Source organism: Rhinolophus sinicus, linkage group LG10 (assembly GCF_036562045.2).
Source record: "Rhinolophus sinicus isolate RSC01 linkage group LG10, ASM3656204v1, whole genome shotgun sequence".
NCBI lineage: Eukaryota > Metazoa > Chordata > Mammalia > Chiroptera > Rhinolophidae > Rhinolophus > Rhinolophus sinicus.
The window spans coordinates 25847688-25868634 of record NC_133759.1 but is presented as its reverse complement, the minus strand read 5'-3'; the positions used below and the strand labels follow the sequence as shown (position 1 = coordinate 25868634).

Sequence of the window (20947 nt, the reverse complement as noted above, 5' to 3'; positions counted from 1 at the left end):
CTCGTTTTACAGGACAGGACACTGGAGTGCCAGTGGATTTAGCCTCATGCCCACGATTACAGACATGTTCAGGTTTTTCTGAGTCCACTTAGCCCTTTCCATTCAGCCATCATGGCATGTCTGCTGTTGGCAACTCAGCACCGCCTCCCTTCTTCTGTGTTCTCCCTCCCACCACAAAGACTGGAAGCCCGAGGTTTACACGACCACATATCTCTGCCAGCAGTGCTCAGGCTTCGATTCCACTAAGGATTACATTTAATGGGATATGGATGAAAGCAACTGGGTGTTACTGGATGTCCTGTAGTGCTACAACTTTCTGATTCCATGAAAGGAAGCAGAGAAAACCAAGAGCCAGCAACAACTTTCTCTGACCTTTGTTCATCCAGCACCTCCAAAGGTATTGTAAGCACTTAAATCCATATATGAAGCCCTTTTCTACTTACATGCCTAAAATCGTTGCTATTTTTCTCACCAAACCCTCATTAAGACAACCACACAGCGTGTCACTACTGTCCCCAAGCTGACATTTTATCCTATGTACATCTTTCTTCATAAAAGCACCCATATTTACAAACATGTCTTTACTTGTCCAACTTCTCCTTTATAAACTGAATTATTTCATGGCAGAGGTCATAACATGATTTTTGTTATCACTGTTTCTCCCACATAGTAGATGCTTAATAAACAGCAATTAACTGAATGGACCAAGTTCACACCATCCCCTAACATTTCTTCCCTAAACATCATCTTACTCCTAGGATCGGTTCCTTTCAAGAAATAAATACTCCGAATGGGATCACGGGGATCAGAATGGTCCTAAGCACTGAAACTCCAATATCTTAAGAGACTGAGGAAGATGGGAGTATAGGAGGAATTCAAGGAAAGCTATCTCTTGTCTGAAAGTTCCTGGAACATTTAGTGATACCATATCCCTAGGTCAAGAGAACAGCTTCTGTTGCTATTCCTTAAAAGCTGGCTTTGAGTAGAGTAAGGGAGTCTGATGGTTTTATCAAATATCCTCTTTTACATCCATATCCCAGCTCAGATCCTACATCTGTTTTCCTTCCCCCTCTAAGTGTGCTTATTTTTACAGATGTTTCATTAGTCTTCCTGACTCACATTCAAACCCAGCGGATTATGCTCTTGTGGAAGGATAACGATCAGATATCCATTTATGTTTTTATACATTTTATTTTACATGTGTATATTTCTTACATATTTCCTTCACCATTCTGCTTCACTCTCCCCCAAACAGACAGATAATTCCATACTCATTTCTTCAGAAGAGGAATAGAATAGGGAGACAGTTTCCGATCATCATGGACTTTGTTTCAAAAAGGTCAAGTGGGGGAAGGTCGTTGGGTTGCAGAGGGGTTCATCATTTTCTTGGCAAAATCGTTATAGCAGTATGGCACATCCAGGCAGGAGGGACCACAGACAATCTCAGTTTGTGTGCCCAAATCTGACAGCTGGGGCCAAAAGGGCCATGCTGACCAGGTGTGGACCCTCACATGAACGCCTCTTTGGAGAAACAACTTGATGACCAGAGGAATTCTCCTACCAAAAGCTAGGTGGATAACCTTTAGATTCCTGACTCTTAACACACCTTGACAGAATTAAATTGCATTTCCTTCCAGTCTGATGGCATGAGCTTTTGAACCAGAAATAAAATCAACTTGCATTAAAAAAAAAAAAAAAATATATATATATATATATATATATATGTTTCATACACCTTGAATTTGTGGATTAAGATCCACAGTTGCTACAACATCAAGAACTCAGGCTTTTATTTAGAGAGATGCTCTATGCCTTAATTCTGAGTCCAAAGCCACCTAATTATATACTTTGTAACCACTCTCCTCAGCAGAAGCAAGGAGTGTCTTAATCCATGGCTGACTATACCTTGAATAGAAGGAAATAATAGGTGTAGCAATAGAGGGTCTCTTGGTTTAAATGCAACAAATACCAATTCAACACAAAATCCATCATGTGAAAAAAAAAGGATCAAGTCAAACTTTGGCAATTAGTTAGTCAGTGAACTGCCACATTCAAAATAAGAAGGGTTTACAGTCTATTTTTGAACATAATACCTGTTATGCAAGTAGTGCTTGCTATATGCTGAGCCCTATTCCAAATGATTTAACCCACATTCGCATCACCACACATCGATAAAGTAGGTTGTTAGTCCCATTTTACAGATGAAGATATTGAGATATACAGGGATTATGTGACTTACCCCAGGTCATATTGACTGTAAGAAGCATCTCTGAGATTTGAATTTACACAGTCTAGCGACAGAGTCCAGCTTGACCACCACCCAAAGCTGCCTTTGCCCACGAAAGCTCAAATATTTTGGTATAACTCTCAAAGGTAGAAATTATCAGGTCCACTCCCTTTGTTTTAAAGAGGAGGGCAGAGACAGTAACAAAGAGGGTAAAGAGATTTGCTCAGTGTCTAGAACTCAGCATATCACTCAACTTTGTTTTATGACAAACAACACTCAATCAAATTAATCATTTTACTTTTAATGTTTCCCAAAGAGCAAATCAAAAATTTTAAACCCAGCCCTTTACAGCCTTCCAGCAATTTCACTTCAACTGCTCTAAAGCTGACATGAGATCTGAGGGACAGGATGCCAAGTGGTCTCAGAGGCCAGCACCTTGATGGATCATCCACGGGGGTCTTGGAAGCCAGACTGTGCCAGGAAGCCACTTAACAGAAAAGCAGACAAGGAGCTCAAAGAACGGGAATCCAGGGACCTTCAGTGAGGTCATTTAAGAATCAGGAAATGTGATGCTGAGCAATTTGTTTTCTACTTTTACTGAAGCACCTAGGATTAGAAACCTCCACTTTGGAAATAGGATCTCTTCATTCATTCTTCATGCTGTTCTATTTATGTACCATTTCTTTCAAAATAAGATTCCTTTGGAAAATCCCTCACCTCCCCCCACCCCCCAAAAAAAGCAAAAAAAAAAAAGCAAAGCAATGATTGTGATTCTCCCTTTTTCCTTAATAAGGACTAGCACATAAGTATATGTCCCAAGTCACCATGACAAACTTTTATTAAAGAAAAGAGGACCCAGTACTGTCTTATGAAGGAGAATGATCTAATTTGGGGCAGAATTTTTTTTTTATTAAATCCATCATGGAGGCAAGGTGTTGCAACAACAAATCTGTATTATTTAGATCACTGACTATTCAGTGACCTCCCACTTTAGTCCTCTTTGCTTTGATTGTGTTGACATGTCCTGTCATTGATAAGTTCAGACCTGCATTATAATAACTACTGAAAGCTGAATCAGACCGTATTAGGGGGGGAAAAATGTCATTTACTGGTTTCTAACCTTTTCAACTCGTATTTCTATTTTCTTCCTAAGAATATGCTCAGTCGCACAAAAACAATGATGAATATGAGGAATCTGCCAACGTATAAAGACATGCTTAAGAGTGAAAATAGAGACAAGTAAGTAATTGAACTTGTGTTGAGAAAGCTGCTGACAAAGCCCCCAAAACCAAGGTAATTTAAGAAAGACTTAACCTGAGCAACTGCGGCGAGTAGGAGAAAAGAAAGAAAACTCTTGCTACTAGAACCCTGAGTTGTTTTAACTTAAGGAGGAAAAAAAAAAAGTGTTCTACACGTGGAATGAATCACTGCTGTGAATATCAGGGTACTCTTTATTCAATTAGAAAAGAAGTAATAGATTTTAAAATTAAAGTAGAGAGCCCAGATAGAAAAACCACACGTTTCAGTTTTTAGACATCTACTTGAATTCGAATGCTCTCTGTAACAAATTCATTAAATTTCAATTTCGATATATTCCCTCAAAATAATACAATTTATAGTGTTACCCAGAAAGACACTATCAGGGAGACATGAACTCATGATCAACCCCATCGATTGAATATCTTTTCATTTTCCTTGAAGGAGCCTGGCTGGGTGGGTGCGGGGGGGGGGGGGGGACTTATATAACCAGGCAGGCACCTAACTTCATCGGGCTTTCAGACAATCATGGAATAAACAACTTAGCAAAGTAGAGGTAGAGACCAACTCACCCCTGGCCTATAAGGTTTTCCAGTCCTTAGAACTCTGGCATATGCAAATTTGACAGTGGGACTTACCGCATTAAAATTGGGGAACAGGTTGACTGCAGCCGCAGTGTCAAGAGGAAAAGGAAGAAATGGTTTAATATCCAGCGATGGTTGTAAAGGAGGGGCTGGTGGACGGACCAGGGCTGGGAGGGCAGGGCTCTGGCATGTACCACCTGCGGAGAGGAGAGCAAAGGGAGTAATCAGGGACATCTAGCACATTTAAAAAAAACCTAAAAACCAGAAACAAAACAAAACAAACAAAAAAACAAGGTCTCTTTTGAGACCAAAAGACCAGCTTTGCGGGTCACTGGAAAAAAAACAAAACAAGACATGGAGTATGTTGACCTCAGCTGGGAACTGGCCAGTGAGCAGATCTGCCATTAGGCAGAGGAAGCTGGTTGAGTTGCTCCTTTTTCCTCCTTGGATTATAACTCTCTGGTTATGTAAGTAACAGTTAACATTTCAAACAATTCATACTCCCCAATCTACCCTTCTTTTCCTGCCTAGAGCTCTGGCTTGAGTCAACCACAAATCTGTCACCAAAATCCCTCCATTCAAAAGGAAAAGCCCTCCACGGCACCCCCATTCCTCTTTGTAAACTAACTTCTGCTCAGAATATGCATCCGGTCTGAGTGATGATTTTACAGACCTGCTCTTTTCCATCACATCCAAGTCTCTGGCAGCAAGATGACATGACCTGGCACAGAAAAGAAACTTAACCACAAACACAGGCAGTCATACCTTACTGCCCCGGCCAATGGAGGATTAAAACCAGAGCACCCAGGTCCAAGTGAGAGCAATTCCTGAGCTGTTCAGCAGCCCTGTGGCTCTGAGCATTCAAGGTCTACCTGCCCCCTTTCCCATCATGAGTAGGTGGACTTCAGAAGGTCACCTATGAGCAGGTAGTGCAAATATCATGCCAACAAGGTCACCCCCTTTGCATACCACAAAGGAACACATACTTTTGCCCCCATCACAAATGAACACCACTGCACTCACAGGCTGGAAGGCTGCAAGCCCACCTCGGCATTCCATCTCCCATCGTTTTGTAACATTCCCAAACATCAATTTTCTGTTAATTAAAGGCTGTCTGAATCCTACAAAATTCTTAAAATATGCAAGCATTCTTCTAATCTGAGAGGCAAGCAACAGACTGTAAAAACCTGCTGGTGAGAATCCAAGAAGCATTAGGAAAATAAAATGCAGTGTTTTTTTTCCCCTTACAGAAAAGAATTCTAAGAGACAGAAAAGAGAGGTTCATGTCTGTGTCACTTACTTGCCTATCATCTTGTTTTAAAAACAAAGCAATGTGGGACCACCACCACTCTCCCCGCCCCCTTTATGAATTACCTTTACAAATCTCACAAGCATCTCTCTGGCTAAAAGAACACAGACCATCAGCATTGTGCCCTAAGTTACCAGCACACAAGGTAAAATTTTAAAAATGATTCCCCAATGGTAAATCCATCCCTATTAGACCAGAGGAGCTGCTAACAAGGTGGGTGACTTAATACCTACAACAGAAGCCGTCAGCACAGGATTTAATTAACCATACCACAAAACCATTAGCTCTCCTACTTGCAGGTATAAAATCAGCTGGAGCCAAATTAACAAAAACAGTATTTTTCCCACTGATTTTACTTCCCTCTTCAAATATTTCTCAACAATAGCAAGGCCAACAATAGCAAGTTTGAATCAGCAAAACAATTAAAATAAAAAGTAGTAAAAGTCAGGAAACAGAGGGCAGATATTAAAGCAGAGATAAAAGCAAAATATAACAAGTCTACATTCACCAGAACACACCATAAACTTCTTTTATTGTCCACCTGGTAGTATGTTGAGTGTGGGTGTGTAAACTTTGTTAGAGAGGATAGCCATAAAACTTTGGTAAAAGACGTGTCATGAGTTTAGTATTGCTAAACATTTCTGTTTTGATGAAAAGTTCAAGAACCAAAATGTTGCCCCTTTAGAAAACTCAGATGTAAAAAGAAGTATTGGTTGAAATCAGTGGTGTGGCTTAGTATGTCCACAGATAATAGTGAGCTTTAATAAATAATTTAAAATTATTTTTATCTGTGACACATGTCATGATCTATAAAAGGTACTCATCACATTGATCCCAGAAATCTCAGAAATGAGGTAAGGGCTAATATAACATCATGGAGAGAAAAATAAGTTGGTAAACTCTTGAGCTGTTTATGTTTCTTCCAAAGAAATATTCCATTCTTATAATTACAAGAATGCAATTTAGCAGGAACATGCTTTGTAATAATTTCATTTATAAATCCTCATCTAGTTCAAGATATCCAAAGAGATTAAGAGATAGCACAAGCTTATTTTTTCGTCCAGCACAATGCTTGGCACAAAGGAGAACTATATGTTGATTTGATTGCTATGTAATCTTGATTTCCATCTCCACTCTTCTGCTAGGATCTGTATTTCATTTACACTTACACATATAGTTCAAGACCCTTCCTCAATTTTGCGACCGGGGTTTCCTACCTGGGGATAAAAAAACATCAGGGTAGATCATAAATCTTTGGGAGGCTGGAGAAACTATTTGGGTTCATCTCTTCCTACCTGTTTGAAGAGAGAAACCTAGATCATTGGAAAGCACATGACACGTGACTATTCTTTGGCCACTTGCTATACAGTTCTTCCCAGAGCCCCCGTCAGGGCTGAAGCACTCATTCTCCCGGCTGCTGGGAGAGCTGGTAGCTGATGACTTACCTGAGATGCTCTTCACAAATTGTCTTGGGCCAAAGGAAGCTGCCTCACCCAAGGTCAAACCCTCTCCCAAGTGGTGGGGTTAGTAGTTCACAAAGACTTATTAATGCAGAGGTTTAATGGCTTCTCCCCACCCCCACCCCCTTGTCTCAAGGCAGAACAACTCAGAAGCTCTGCTCTATTTAGATTTAAAAGAGAGTGTTTAGCTCCTCAGAGTATCTAGAATAGATTGAGGACTATGTTGTAATTGCATCACAATTCAACTTCTCTCTGCCCAATCCTGCATCGCTCACTCTTTATAGGAGATGTTCCCAAGAGCATTCCCAGTAAAGCCTGAGTCCATTTCCAGAAGAACATGACCTGTGACACCAAGGTATAACAATTCATAAGTCTAAGTGAAATGCTCAGTTGCTTTAAATATATAGGCACAAAATTGAAGTTACCTCTTAAAAATTAGCTGTGACTAACACTTCTCCTTTGAAATTTAGATCAGTCCTGAAATATTTTACTTGTTCCGATCTGTACACGCTCAGAATATTATCTGCAAATAGTACAAAATCAAAACCAGCAAATATAGCATTTCATCTGTAAAGCAGATTAAAATATACTCCTTGAGAAAATAGCTATTTCATTCCTTCATTTTTTTGAATAGTAACTATGGCATTTAGGATATGAATATATGTTTATTACCTGTTTCCTTATTACTAGTTTCCTTATCTTGACAGTAATAAACATCAAAATACATAGTAAATTCATAGACATTTCTGTAGGTTAAAAGAGTTCTTTTGTTGTTCTTGTTTACGAACAGTGTTGCTTCATGCATTGGAATGTCACACTTCTAGAAATAATGATATTCTTAATCTGAGGAAAGCATTTTGAAATCTCCATGGGTGGGAACTGAAAAAGATAATAAATCCATGCCCTTTGTGTATGAAACTCTGCCTATATCTAGTTGCAGGTATTTCATAGCCTACGCAATTTTACCTTATGCAGTTTTACAAGTTAAATTATATCAAATTATTCTGATTTCAGAGCAATTACTCTCTCTATCTCAAATTTCTTATGTCATTAAATTCAACCAAAACATTCACTGAGTATCAAATAATTATTGAACAATGAGTAAGATGCTAAATAATGAAAGTAAATAGGTAAACAGGATAAAGCGACCATTAAAACTCACAAAACTGTCCCTTCTTTGATGTTTGTTTCTGTTAGATCATATTTGAAATTTAGATTGAACTATAGCACAAAGGTATTAAATATCACTTTGCTCTATTCACAAGATAGCTGTGTATTCACAAAGTACAAATTTGTGATTTTGAAAAATATACTGGCGTAACCTCTTAGTTAACAGAGTATTTAAAAACAGAGACTATCTGCGAAAGAGACACATTCATTTCAAAAGTTTGGATTTTTGATCTCAAATTAAAATGTAAATGAGGAAGCCTTCGTTTTAACAATTTATGCAGATAAATAGGAATTCTAAACCAGTGGTTGTCAGTTAAAGCTTTTCATAGTAGAGATAATGTATATAAATTGCATAGCACAGTACCTGGGCAATTGATGCTCTCTAAGTATTTTTTTAATGAACCTAATAAATTCGAAAGGGGCTGTTCGGGTGAGTCCAGACATAAATCTGACTCTGAAAAGTCAATCAAGATAATTTTAAAGTAACTTCATATTCTTCACTTTTTTTTTTTTTTTTAAACATGCAGGAGATTCTTTACAATAAGAGGTTACTTTGTAAATATTTTGAAATATTCCTCCAGCGCGGCGGGCGGCGTAGTGTTCCTTCCATAATACAACACTTTTAACCTTGAACTTCTGCACTTGATCCATTCAGAGTTCATCAGTCACACATTCACAGGCTTCCTGTCAGACAGCTTAACTTACTACTTAATCTTTCATTTTCCTAAAGGACAAAACCTAAATTCAAAATGATCAGGGGTTGCTGCTGTTAAATATTCATGCCAGTGTATGCTTCAGAACCATGAGTCAGATAGATAGATAGATAGATAGATAGATAGATAGATAGATAGATAGATGATAGATAGATAGATATCAATAGTGAGCTGTTACTAAACTACTTAGAATATTCATACCTGAGCATTCATATAACGTCAAGTCCTAAGTAGTTACTTGCAAAGCAATGAATTTGGTACACAGGGAACACTACTCAGTTTCACTTCGAACTATTTCAGTTAGAATTCACCATGTCCATTGTGGGAGGGAGGGGAACACTAGAAATTCTGGGGTATATGTGAAAGTGGGAATTAAAAAATTAGATCTGATACTACAAATATGAAAGTAGAAAAGAAATGATGGATTTGGGGCATGAAGGCAAAACTTGATTTGACTCAAAACCCTGGCCCTAGAGTGTTATAGTCAGTGAAACTGGCCAGCCAGAGTGGGTAGGAGTGATTATAGAGAATACAGCTAAATTTTATAAATCTGTTGAGTAATTGGCATGGACTAGGCCTGCTATTCCCTTAATTCCCTTACAATGCAAAATAACTCTGCCAGGTTGAAATACCCAATTTTCAAACTCAAAAATCAAGGCTCTTGGACACAAAGTATGTTACTTAAAATCACATAGGTAATGGCATTGATCTGAACCTGAGCAACCTTAACACTGCTCAATGCACAGATGCAAATAGCATCTTAATGAAAACAAGAACAAACTAATATATAAGAACAAAAAAGAACAATCTACGAAGTCAGTTTTGTTATATTAGGCAAGCCAGTTCCCTTGCACCCAGAATGTAATGCATTAAAACCAGAAATCTTGTGAGAAGCTTTTAATGCTCCTCAAAAAAAGAGTGGACACAATCCTTATAAAGGAGACGATAAAGGAATATTCAGTATTTATCACCAATATTTATCTACCATGGGAACATGCTGGCACTGCCCTATATTTGAGAAAGAATCCAGAAAGACCCACATATCATATCCAACATGTTTCAAAATCCCTTGAGTTTACATTCTTTAACATCTACTTGCTAACTCAGAAAAATCAATATGTGTTTGTTGTGTTCCTTTGTTTTTCTGCCTCTCAAATACTCAAGGTTGTTGGTTGGGGATTACAATGGTAAGTTCGTTATTTTTTACACCTTGGTTCAGAAAAAAAGTATGTTTACCATGTTTCCTTAAACCTCAGTGATACAAGTTCCTATTCAGTCCCTATCTTTGTTTAAGTGTTGTTTCCCAACTGTATGATAAAACTAGAAACTTATTTTGAGATAAAATTTGAATTTAGTGTGAGTTGCTCACAATTGTTCTCTTTTGTTTTTATGTCTCCCCTCTGCTTTGGAGTGTTGCTTCACCTACTCATTTTTTTTTTTTTTGAAAGGTGATCTGGAACTTTCTACCTAAGGATGAAAGTACTCATCAGCCTGAAGTGACTTGCCCTTGGCAGGTCAATTCAAATGTTAAAGCAAGGTCTGATCAACAGGGGCCTTTTGTAGCATTAAACCACACAGGATGGTGACTGCTTGTTCACACATCCTGCTCTTGACCACAGAGTGGAATGAGGTGAGAATGAAAGTATGAGTCAGGGCAACTTGAGCACCATTCCGGAAACACTGATTCAAAACCATTTGCCCAAATCAACGGGTCAGTGACTTGATCTTTACCCATGAAAGAAAACAAATGTGAGTGATCCACATTTTCCCTTGTCCAAATTCTTAGTTTAGTCATTTAAAGTTGTATTTAAATATTCTAGTAAGTCACCTCAAAATTCATTTTGGAAGGAAGCTAAGAAAGTAGGACTAATATTATTTTCTATGTCACTGCCATTGAACTCCATGACCAAAATTAAAATACTGCTATTATCTATTTGCCAATATCCTGAGTCAAGAAAAGTGGAATCTCTCACTTCTTTAACCAATGGTCATGGCAATTTCTGGTACCTGGGAAACACTGGAGAAGGTTCCATTAAGTGTCTGAGTTAGGAGTTTTAGTGGCTTACCTCTAAATAGTCCTCTGTCCTTCTGCCCTTTGCCAAATAGTGTGTAAATCAGAATAAATACCGCCTCACAGGAAATCAAAAGATTTTGCTCAGAAACCTGCTCTCCAGTCAGTACTAGTGAATGTAAAAATATAACATTTTTCCTCTAGAGGAATTTCCCAGGATGTAATTTCACAAAATCAATTATAACTAATAAAAAAGGTGCTCAAGTGCTGAGCTGTGCAATATGAGAGTCATTAGCCATATGTGGCTATTTAAATTAAAATTAAGTAAAATGAAAAATTCAGTTTCACAGTCATACTAGCCACACTTCAAATGCTCAATAGCAATGTGGCTAGAGGCTACCATGTTGCATACTGCAGTTAAAAAAACATTCCCATCATTGCATCTATTGGACATTACAGCTCCAGTGCAAAACCGACATTCTCTAGTGAAGCGTCATTTACAGATAAGGTGCCTGATATAGTCTGTTTCAGAATGCATGGCAGATAGGAGAGGAAGTCTGGCTTTCTCCTGGGCCGTTCACCTTTCGGGATTGAAGAGGAGTGCTTTCCCAGAGCCAAACATGGTCACTGGCAGAAGGTAGACACTGTTGGGATCATGCCAGAAAGGATTAGTCCTCCATTCTTAGGGAAGACAATGGCCAATTTATGAATCTTCATGTGATCAATGATGATAATACTCAAAGGGAAAACTGACTCCGGGTGATAAACACACAATGGGATTTATAGATGATGTATTACAGAATTGTACACCTGAAATCTATGTAATTTTACTAACAATTGTCACCCCAATAAATTTAATTTTAAAAAATGTACTTTTTACTGTAAAAAAAATTTTTTTTCAATGTTGAAATCAATACTAATGAATAATGAGCGTTTTGGAAAAAACTGATACCACATCTTCAAATAAAGGATGCCAAAAGAGGCAAGTATGGGGTAAAAGGATGTTTATTACTATCTGATAATTCCTGCGAGTGCTATCGCAAAGCTTTTATTTTACCAAATTGTGTCACAATCCAGTCTCAATAATAACTGTTTAAAGCTGGCTAAGGTGGGTAGTTAAGCCTGCCTACCTATGTCTGTCTCTCAGAGTAATTTTTCCACAATACCTAGGCTTCACTCATCTCATTCTTTAAGGAGAGAGAGAGAGAGAAACAAAAAGTTTTGTTACATGGTCTTGTTTGTCCATGATCTGTTCCTTTCAACTGGGACGTGCCTACATCTCCTTTACGCCACTAGAGCTGGATACGTGCTTCCTCCGTAGCCTGATAAATATCTTCTTTTCCCATGTTTTTTCCACATGATGTAACTTAGATTCTCTGCTTCATCTCTAAGCACTTGCCAATCTGTGTAGGCCCAAAAATGTGATCTAAGGTATTAATGAAAACAGTTCCTGAGTTTAAACAGTTCCTGGTTTAGTGTGGTTTTCCCAGTACCATCAAGGTGAGTCAAGTAAGAAGCATACAAATTAGGGAACACCTACATTTATATCTCACTAAAGCGTCCTTATTATGTATTAGGTTGGTGCAAAAGCAATTGTGGTTTTTGCAATTACTTTTAACCTTTTAAACCACAATTACTTTTGCACCAACTAAATAGATGGTCATGCTATCACTTGAGATAGAGAACACCTGAGGGAACAACTGGTCTAAGAGAAGACAAGCTAAGATTTTGATATGAGTTTGAGGTATAAGCAGAAATGTGGCCATTGGATAAGTGAGACTAGTGCTTGGAAGATAGTTCTGGGCTGACTTCATGCCGAGGAAACATTGGAGAGTCATCAGTTCAGCACTGAAATTGTGGACAAAAACGATTTCCTTGGGAAAGTGTAGAATAAAGAGACCAGAGTCTAAGCCTAAAGATCTTTAGTCCAGTGAAGACAACTGAGAAAAATTGGCAAAAGAGCAAGCAAGAGGAGGGAGAACGTGATCACCCAGAGGCAAAGGGAGAGACTGTTTAGAAAAGGAAGGGAGTGTTCAACACTGTCAAATGCAGAGAGATCAAGTAAGATAGCAACCCTGCTTAGATGTAAAGTCCTGAAGATTTTTGGTGAGCTTTCAGAGTCATCTAACTGCCATTGAAGTTGGTAACATCAAAGGGGAGCCACTTTTGAGAAGGATCAGGAGTGGACAAGGGATTCAGAAGGGAGACTAGTAGACAAAATTATTTTGAAAAATTTGACTGGGAAGGAAAAGCAGTGTAGTAAATGACTGAATTACTACTTCCTTGAAGAACTACAAAAGACACAGGCACTAATCAATCAGAGTGTATTGGAGTGCATTGCTAAAAGGTGAGGAACATTTTACCATATATTTTTAGTTCAACTGAGCTTCCATTGTTGATTTTTTTCTTAAAAAATAAATGGTCCAAATATAAGACACACTAATCTTTTATAATTTTCGTAACACTTTTTTTTCTCTGCATAAGTTTCTTAAACATGGATTTCATTTTCAGGGATAAATTTAATCTATCTTGTAAGCACTCCCTTTTCCTCCATAGAGATAAAAGCAATAGCATTTCGGCTCCTGCACACAAGTGCTGTGCTGGGTACTCTGTAGTATGTCTCCTTTGTCCTTTCATTGCCTTATGAATATGAAAATGGAGCAACGGTGAAGCTAAGACAATTGCTGCAGGTCATACAGTTATTAAGCTGTAAAGCCAGGATTCAACACCAAATATTCTGCTTCCATCATCTAAGCTCTTTTATCTACATTTTATTCAGAGATTCGCATTTTTTCAATAACAGGTGGTGGAGAAAAATGTTTCTACAAACATAAAACTTTCAATTAAACTTTGTCAAAGCAAATCAAATCAACATATACTAAGAGATACTCATTTGAAAGTCACTAGACTACTCAAGAAGCAATTTCACCTGTTTCTTGCCTGCACTGAAGCGTATAATACAGTATAATGCATATATTGTGTCTACCAGATACCATAAGAGTATAGATTAAATATTTGTGTCCCTCCAAAATTAATATGGTGAAACCTAACCCGCAATGTGATAGTATTTGGAAGTGAGGCCTTAGGGAGTTGATTAGGTCATGAGGGTAGAACCCTCAAGAATAGGATCAATAGGGGGTAGCCGGTTAGCTCAGTTAGAATGGGTGCTAATAACACCAACGTTGCTGGTTCAATCCCCACATGGGCCAGTGTGAGCTGCACACTCCTTAAAAAAATAAATAAATAAGAATGGGATCAATAATGTCCTTATTAAAGAGTCCCCAAAGAGGTCCCTCACCATTTCCATCATCTGTGGTGGCCATATATGAACCAGGAAGTGGGGTCTCAATAGACACCAGATGTGTTGGCACTTTGATCTTGGACTTCCAAGTTTCTAAACCTGTGAGAAATGAATGCTTATTGATTATAAGCCACCCAGTCTATGATACTGTGCTATAGCAGCCAAATAGACTAATATATCTGTGTTCATCCACAAGTATCAGATTTTTATTCTATTTGAATTAACCAAATTTTGGTTCAGTTCTCCCTTTCACTTTGTCTACATAGTCCAGGAGAGCAAAGTAGAAACTAAATTTATATGTAACGTAATTAATTTTATTGAAATTAATGGTAATACCTTCTAGATCATTTGCTTGATTGTGAATGTTTTCATTCAATGTTTCACTGTAATTTTGTTTTCACATTTCAACTGAATTTTCTATCACAATAGGCATGGCACAAAATTCCTAGGAAATGACACTGGAGTTCACATTGGGTGACATTTAGAACCATGGAAGAAGAGACTACGTACTATCACTATTATCAAATTAAATGTATTAAGAACAGTGAAGATCACATTGTTGCTATCTTAAGGGTCCTATACTTAGCATATCCCATTTGTAGCATCCATTAGCTTCCAAAATTTAGGAACTGTGAGTCCTGGTTTCCACTGCTTTGGTGAATGTTCTTACAAACCATAATAGCAAAAAGAAATTGTGATTTCAATTTCCTCAAGAACATTCCCTGTGGAGCAGACATGTGTTCTGTTTAGTCTCAGCCTCAATGTGATTGTTTCTCCTGGCAGGTTTTGCTTAAAACAAACCTAACTTTGTATGTTCTTTTAATTCTGAAACATTTGGGCCTTGGAAAAGATGTAAAATCAATTACTAATGGAATTGTAGTAATTGTGGTATCCTCAATATAACTGGCTTTAAATGGAAGAGAAATAAAATGCTTGTAAGTGATTGCACCCAAGGAGATACACATAGCCATATTTTATTTTTTATAAGAAGTCCTGTCATTTTGAGCACTGAGTCTATTCTAGGCTCTGTGTTAGATGGCTTTACATAGATCATTTATATAAACAATAAAGATATCTTTGTTCTCATTTCACAGGTTAAGAAATGGAGGCTTATTGAAATCAATTTTACTGAAGATAAACCACCTTGTTAAATGGTAGAGCCAACAAGAATTAGAAACCAGAGATGTCTGATTCCAAAGCCTATAGTCTTTTTTTTAGTATATCCTTCTCCCTTTCAAATACCTAACACGTTGTGATTCCTACCAATCTGAAAGAGGAATTGATGGGAGCAGAAATTGCCTCTGAGGAAAGGACCTAAGTTTTCACATTCAAATAGCCAGGAGGTTGTGGGTACATGATACAAATCCAGAAAACCAACCAACCAACCAACCAACCAACCAACCAACAAACGCAACAAAAATTGCTTATAGCCTCAATGAGGAGAAAGTCGTCACTCCCAGGTTATGAAGCCATCACCAAGATGCAACACAATGAAAAGGGACATCTATCTATATTGTGATAAAATAAAAAGACTTCACAAAACAGTGCAGTTAAATACAGGATTAAAACTAATCTGAAATGAACGGGAAGCAGGTAACCAGTGGGAGTTGCCATTCCTGACAGCCATATTGGTAGATATGATGGGCATTAAAGGTTAAATCCGGAGAGACCCTGAGCTCAGAGGATGGACCAGGTATGGACCAGAAGTCCAAGATCAGAGGCCAAGGTAATACGAGAACACAGGTTTCCTTGTTGCCATGATCAAGTTCTCACCTGTCTGTGATTACAGCCTAAAATATACAGTTGTTGACATGTCATGACACACATACACATCTTGCCTTGGGTTAATAATTTCCATCGATTTTGCTCAACTCAGACTGAGCCAGAATTAATTGATGGATGTAGGAACACCACAAAAATTGTCTCTGATTTTTCTTTGAATGCAAGTTTACGAAAAGCATGTCCTCTTATTATTCCTTAGAATTAGGGTGTCCAGAGTAGCACAGTCCTAAGTAAATGTCTAAGAGAAAATGTTACTTTGAAATGAGAGTAAAATATTCTAGTAATAAAATTGTACTGTGCTGGCATGTGGTGGACCATATAAACAAAATTATTTAAAGCAGTCCTGATTTTAAAAAATAATGATAACTACTAAAATAATCATAACTCCAATTATATAATAAATACACGCATGATTTTAATTCTCACAACAATTCTGTTCATTCTCACAAATTTAGTTTTTTAGTAGTGTAAACCGGGCTTATGAGGATAAGTACTTGGTAGTAGCTAATTCAATGTACAAATGCAAACATAGGTTCACTGACTTCAATACTCCTGCTCTTTATAAAAAATCATATTTTATCCATTGCCCCATAAGCCAAGGATAGAAATCCATAATATGCTTTCCTTTCTAGTACCCAGGGCATATGTTACCAATCAATCCTATTTCTAGTTGGCCTCAGAATCCTTCTAATACAACATACCAGAATCTAATTCAGTTGATCAGTTTGCTGTTCCCAACATAAATGCTCAAAGTGATCGAAACATGGTAACATTAGGGCATCCTAAACTCTACGTTTATGTTCATCAGTCAGGTTACAAGATATACAGCAAACCTTGGTAACCATTGGACGATGGATAGTGGAACAATCTTCATGGTTTTCTAATACTAAGCCATCTGGCAAAGTGTTCAGCATTCTTATGGGTAGAATCTGATGAGAGGACAGAGAAGAGCATTTGACTTTTTGGCCAAAGCCTGCCCAAGTTATTAGGATAACTGGAGATTTGCATTTGCTCCTCTGTAAGAAGAAGGCTCTTCCATTCCTCGGCTTTCTGCAACAGTGAGTGTTGACATACTAAACGTATTTTCTGAGATCCCCTCATGACTCAGATGCAACTAAATGTCTTCAGACTATCCAGCTCCTCACTGTTATTCTTCCTTATTGATCTGTCTTAAGATAGCGGAAGCCTGTGGATTGGCCTGATCAATGTAAACCCCCCAAATTCTATGGAAAACAAAATAGCTACTGGCCCTAAAAAGAAACTTGAGAAAGCTATCTGATCACAGGACCAGAAAATTGGAGTTAGTCTTTTCAAATTCATGGGTCCGTTTGCCTTAAATTGTAAAGATTATTTTGTGCTTTTGAAGTACATTAATCCCAAAGGAAAGACAAAACCGAATGAGTCAAATTGCTTTGAGCAGAAATGTCTGCTGAGAGAAGAGAAATTCTGTAAGAAATGTCTCTTCTGAAATTGGCCCCACATTTTCCTGAATGATTCAGATCTGTCCTGCTTATCATTTTCCAAAGTCATTATGCCTTCCATTACGCTAACTATCTGTCTCCCATGTTATCAATGTCATTATGACCTTTTCTTGCCTATTCATACTATTTAGTGGCCTCCTCATATAACTAAGAGAAGGAAAATACTTTTTTTCTTTTTTCTTTTCTTTTTTTTTTTTCTTTTAATTTGTGTCATTTCTTTAACTCCTCCCTGTCCTTCAAGCTTTAACTTGCCCCTGTCCTGGCTTCCCCCTGTCCATTTAACACCATAATCAATTTTCTCTTTTGCAAACTTCCACAGAATATTTTAAGTGGTTATGAGAACAGACTTTGTCATCAGAAACCTGAATCTAAATTCTAACGTTTTCATGTCTTAAGGAACTAAACAGCTATTTACTGTCTTCTTCTGTAAGTTAAGGGAAATACAACCTAAATCACAGGATTTCTGGAAGGAGTACATGGAGAAATATTTAACAGAATAAATACCAAACTATAGTAACTACTCTTATTGCTCTTTTTATTCATTGTTATTTTCTTGAAACAATAGGAAATTAATATATATTTTATTACACTTGATTTGATTAAAGTTATTGTTTTAATCATTAATCATTTTGCCTCTTATGAGTCTTACTTTTTGTTTAGAAGAACAGTCATTCAGGTGTGACTTAAAAGTTTTTAAGGAAACTATGTCTGTATAACCTGATTTTTTTTTCCATGATGCCTAAAAAAGTGCTTTGAAAATTGTAGGCATTCAAGTGTTCTTGAATAAATGAATGAATACATAAATGAACAAGTGAATGCATAGTGTTTATTTGAAAGCTTATCTAAAGGGAATAAGTGGAAATGGCAAACTATATTTAATTTCATTAATACTATTTGGTTGATTCCTGCTAAGAATATGAACTATTCATTGATGTGTTTCCATTGTATGAGCACTGTGGTAGTCAGCATAGGAAACGATATTTAAAAGAGAGAGAAAAATAAAAAGGCAGTAAAGAAGGAAGAAAGTAATGGAGAGAGAGATGATGGGGAGTTGGGAAAATAATTATCTGGGGAAATAATTATCAGATGTGCAGATGATTCACGTGAACTAGACAGAAATTTTACTGAAACAGCCTCCTATAAACAACAATGGAAAATGCCCTGAAATATATCATATATGGAAATACCTATTAAAAAGATCTCATTGTAACCTACAGAAATATTTCCATTATTTAAATTGAAAAATAATCAATCGAGAACATAACAAAGTATTATGTGGGATAGAGACTAGCTCAGTATCTACTACACAGTGGATATTCAACATATGATAGCTGTCTAGCAATCTGGGATGGAAACCTTTACTAGCATTGTTTTCGGTTAGTTGAAAAATGGACACACACTAATTCACATTCACCCTTTTTTTGCTTTGTTCTCAAATACTTACCTGCTCTGTCATCTTCCTTACTGCCTCTCACTTGTCTTTCCTCTCAGATTTATTTCTTGGTTCATTCATTCTTTCTCACAAACATATATCAAATATTTATTGGTTGTCCAGTCTCTTGACTGTACTGGTTAAGTTTCAATAACAGTAAATATGATTTTAAACCCTTTAAAGAAGGATAAAACAAAAGCAATAGCAGGAAATAAGCACAACTTTTTTCCCCCATATCTGTTCTCTTCAGCTGCCCCTTTGGAGTAACAGTTTTCTCATTTAATAAAATGGAATCCTTTCCTGAAACATCAAGTAAAACAACAGCAATTTGTTAATATTAGTATATATTGACAAAAGCAAGCTAGCTTCTAACTGGACATTGGTTGGTCTTAATTTGGTCTTTTCTCATTATTTTCAAATAGTTTGAAATCCACTTCTTTAGCAAGGAGTCATATGTGATGTTTAATTAACAGTATCAGATATGACTGACACATGGACTAGAGTCAAGGCCACTCAAGTTTATGAGTGGCTTACTTGTCTATTTGCTACATTTACACCAACTGTCCCAGGTAAAGTTTTAAATGACATATTGGCACTGGGGAAATCTTGATAATAATTTTGTTGTTGTTGCTGGCAGTCTTGCCTGTAGCTAGAGAATTCAATTAGTCCAGCCAAAATTTTAGTTGACTCTGTTTTTCAAATACTCCTAGCCAAATCCTGACTGCTACACAGTTCTACACAGAAATATTCTTTCTTCTCTACCCTTATACACAAGCTCATAATCTTGTATTTCTTCTCCACACCCCCTCCCACCCCCTACCCCCATGCCCCAGACTGTTGTATACACAGTCTTTCTTCAATGGCCACTGTCACAAAGCCAGGTAGACATTTGGGATATTTTATAATTTTGTTTTTAATTTTGTATCCCATTTTGAATTGTCCTTGGCTACAATTTCATTTGGCTCATTTGGGTTGGGTCTCAACTGATTGATAAATTCTAGTTATAGGTATGTGCAGAGTAGAACTGTTTACAAAGAACTCAGACTCTCTTATCACATTTCAGAGTATTATACTGTTACAACATAGCTGATGTACTTCCCTGATAACAAACGTGTGGTTAAGTAAATTTTCTTAAGAAACATGATATTTTTATTTAAGTCATATGTTAAGAAAGCTTATCTGAATATATTCTATGATTAAAAACCTACATTTTTTGCACATGGGATGCAGATGTGATTGGCATGAAGCAAATTATGTTATTCATTATGTTTCTGGAAAGGTAAAGGATGTACAATTGGTAAATTAAAAGTGATTTTTTTAGTAATGAGATATTTCAAATAAGCAGGCTTTAATCTGCTAAAGGAAATGACAGGATGTACCTCAAGGGGCAAGCTTAGGAAAGCTGGCTGTCCCTCAAAGAAATCCATAATACCGAGAGCACAAACGTACATCACAGATAAAGTGGGAAACCAAAAGGGACGGAATGACAGCTCTGCATATATTTGGAACACACACATACACACACACACACACACACACACACACACACACACACACACACGGTTTCTAGAAGAATTTAGACAAAGAATAATAAAATAAATACCAAAAAAGCTGAAGCAAAACAACCAAACAGAAACAATCATGTATATTTTCGTGCCACAAATCAGAAAATAATGACTAAAGACGGAACTTGACTGATGAAAGGAAAGAAAGAGAAAGCAGAGATTTCATTGATTATTTGATTGATTACTGATTGATTTGCCAGGCGTTGAGAACATGGATGAAAATGAGAAAAGGGTTATAAAATTAGAGTGGGGCACCTAGAGCATGTTGAACCAATCGGCTGGCCAATTTAAAATACCAGATGCCAAATGTGTGGCATCATTGAATAGAGCCTCAGAAAGCAGGGATTAACTATATCAAGTCTGATTGTTGGATTGAGTTTGGAGAGAAAGCGATATAAAGTAAGGGACGCAGGCCACATTTAGTGAACATCAAGCAAAGGAAGGCTCAAAAGATACACGATTACATGGAACTCAACAAAATAAAGAACTGAAACCTGGGCTATTGGAGGGTTAGGTTGCTTGTTGTTTCGTTTTAATGTAGAAGTCAGAAAGATTGCCTAAGTATGTTCAGAGTCTAATAACTTATGAAAGATGTACACAGACTATAACATTTCCAAAGCAGATAAAAAGACATGATTAAAGGATATGCAAATAG

At 37.2% G+C, this 20947-nt stretch overlaps 1 protein-coding gene across 4 annotated transcripts in view; it reads right to left on the bottom strand.

Annotated features, from left to right (window-relative positions):
• Positions 1-20947, bottom strand: part of ZNF385D (zinc finger protein 385D) — a 723301-nt gene that overhangs the window by 202389 nt on the left and 499965 nt on the right. For all 4 annotated transcript variants that reach the window (XM_019726024.2, XM_074312787.1, XM_019726025.2 and 1 more), the window contains one exon: positions 4123-4265. In XM_019726024.2, coding sequence (XP_019581583.1) covers positions 4123-4265 — 143 coding nt within the window. The remainder of the gene's footprint in view (positions 1-4122; positions 4266-20947) is intronic.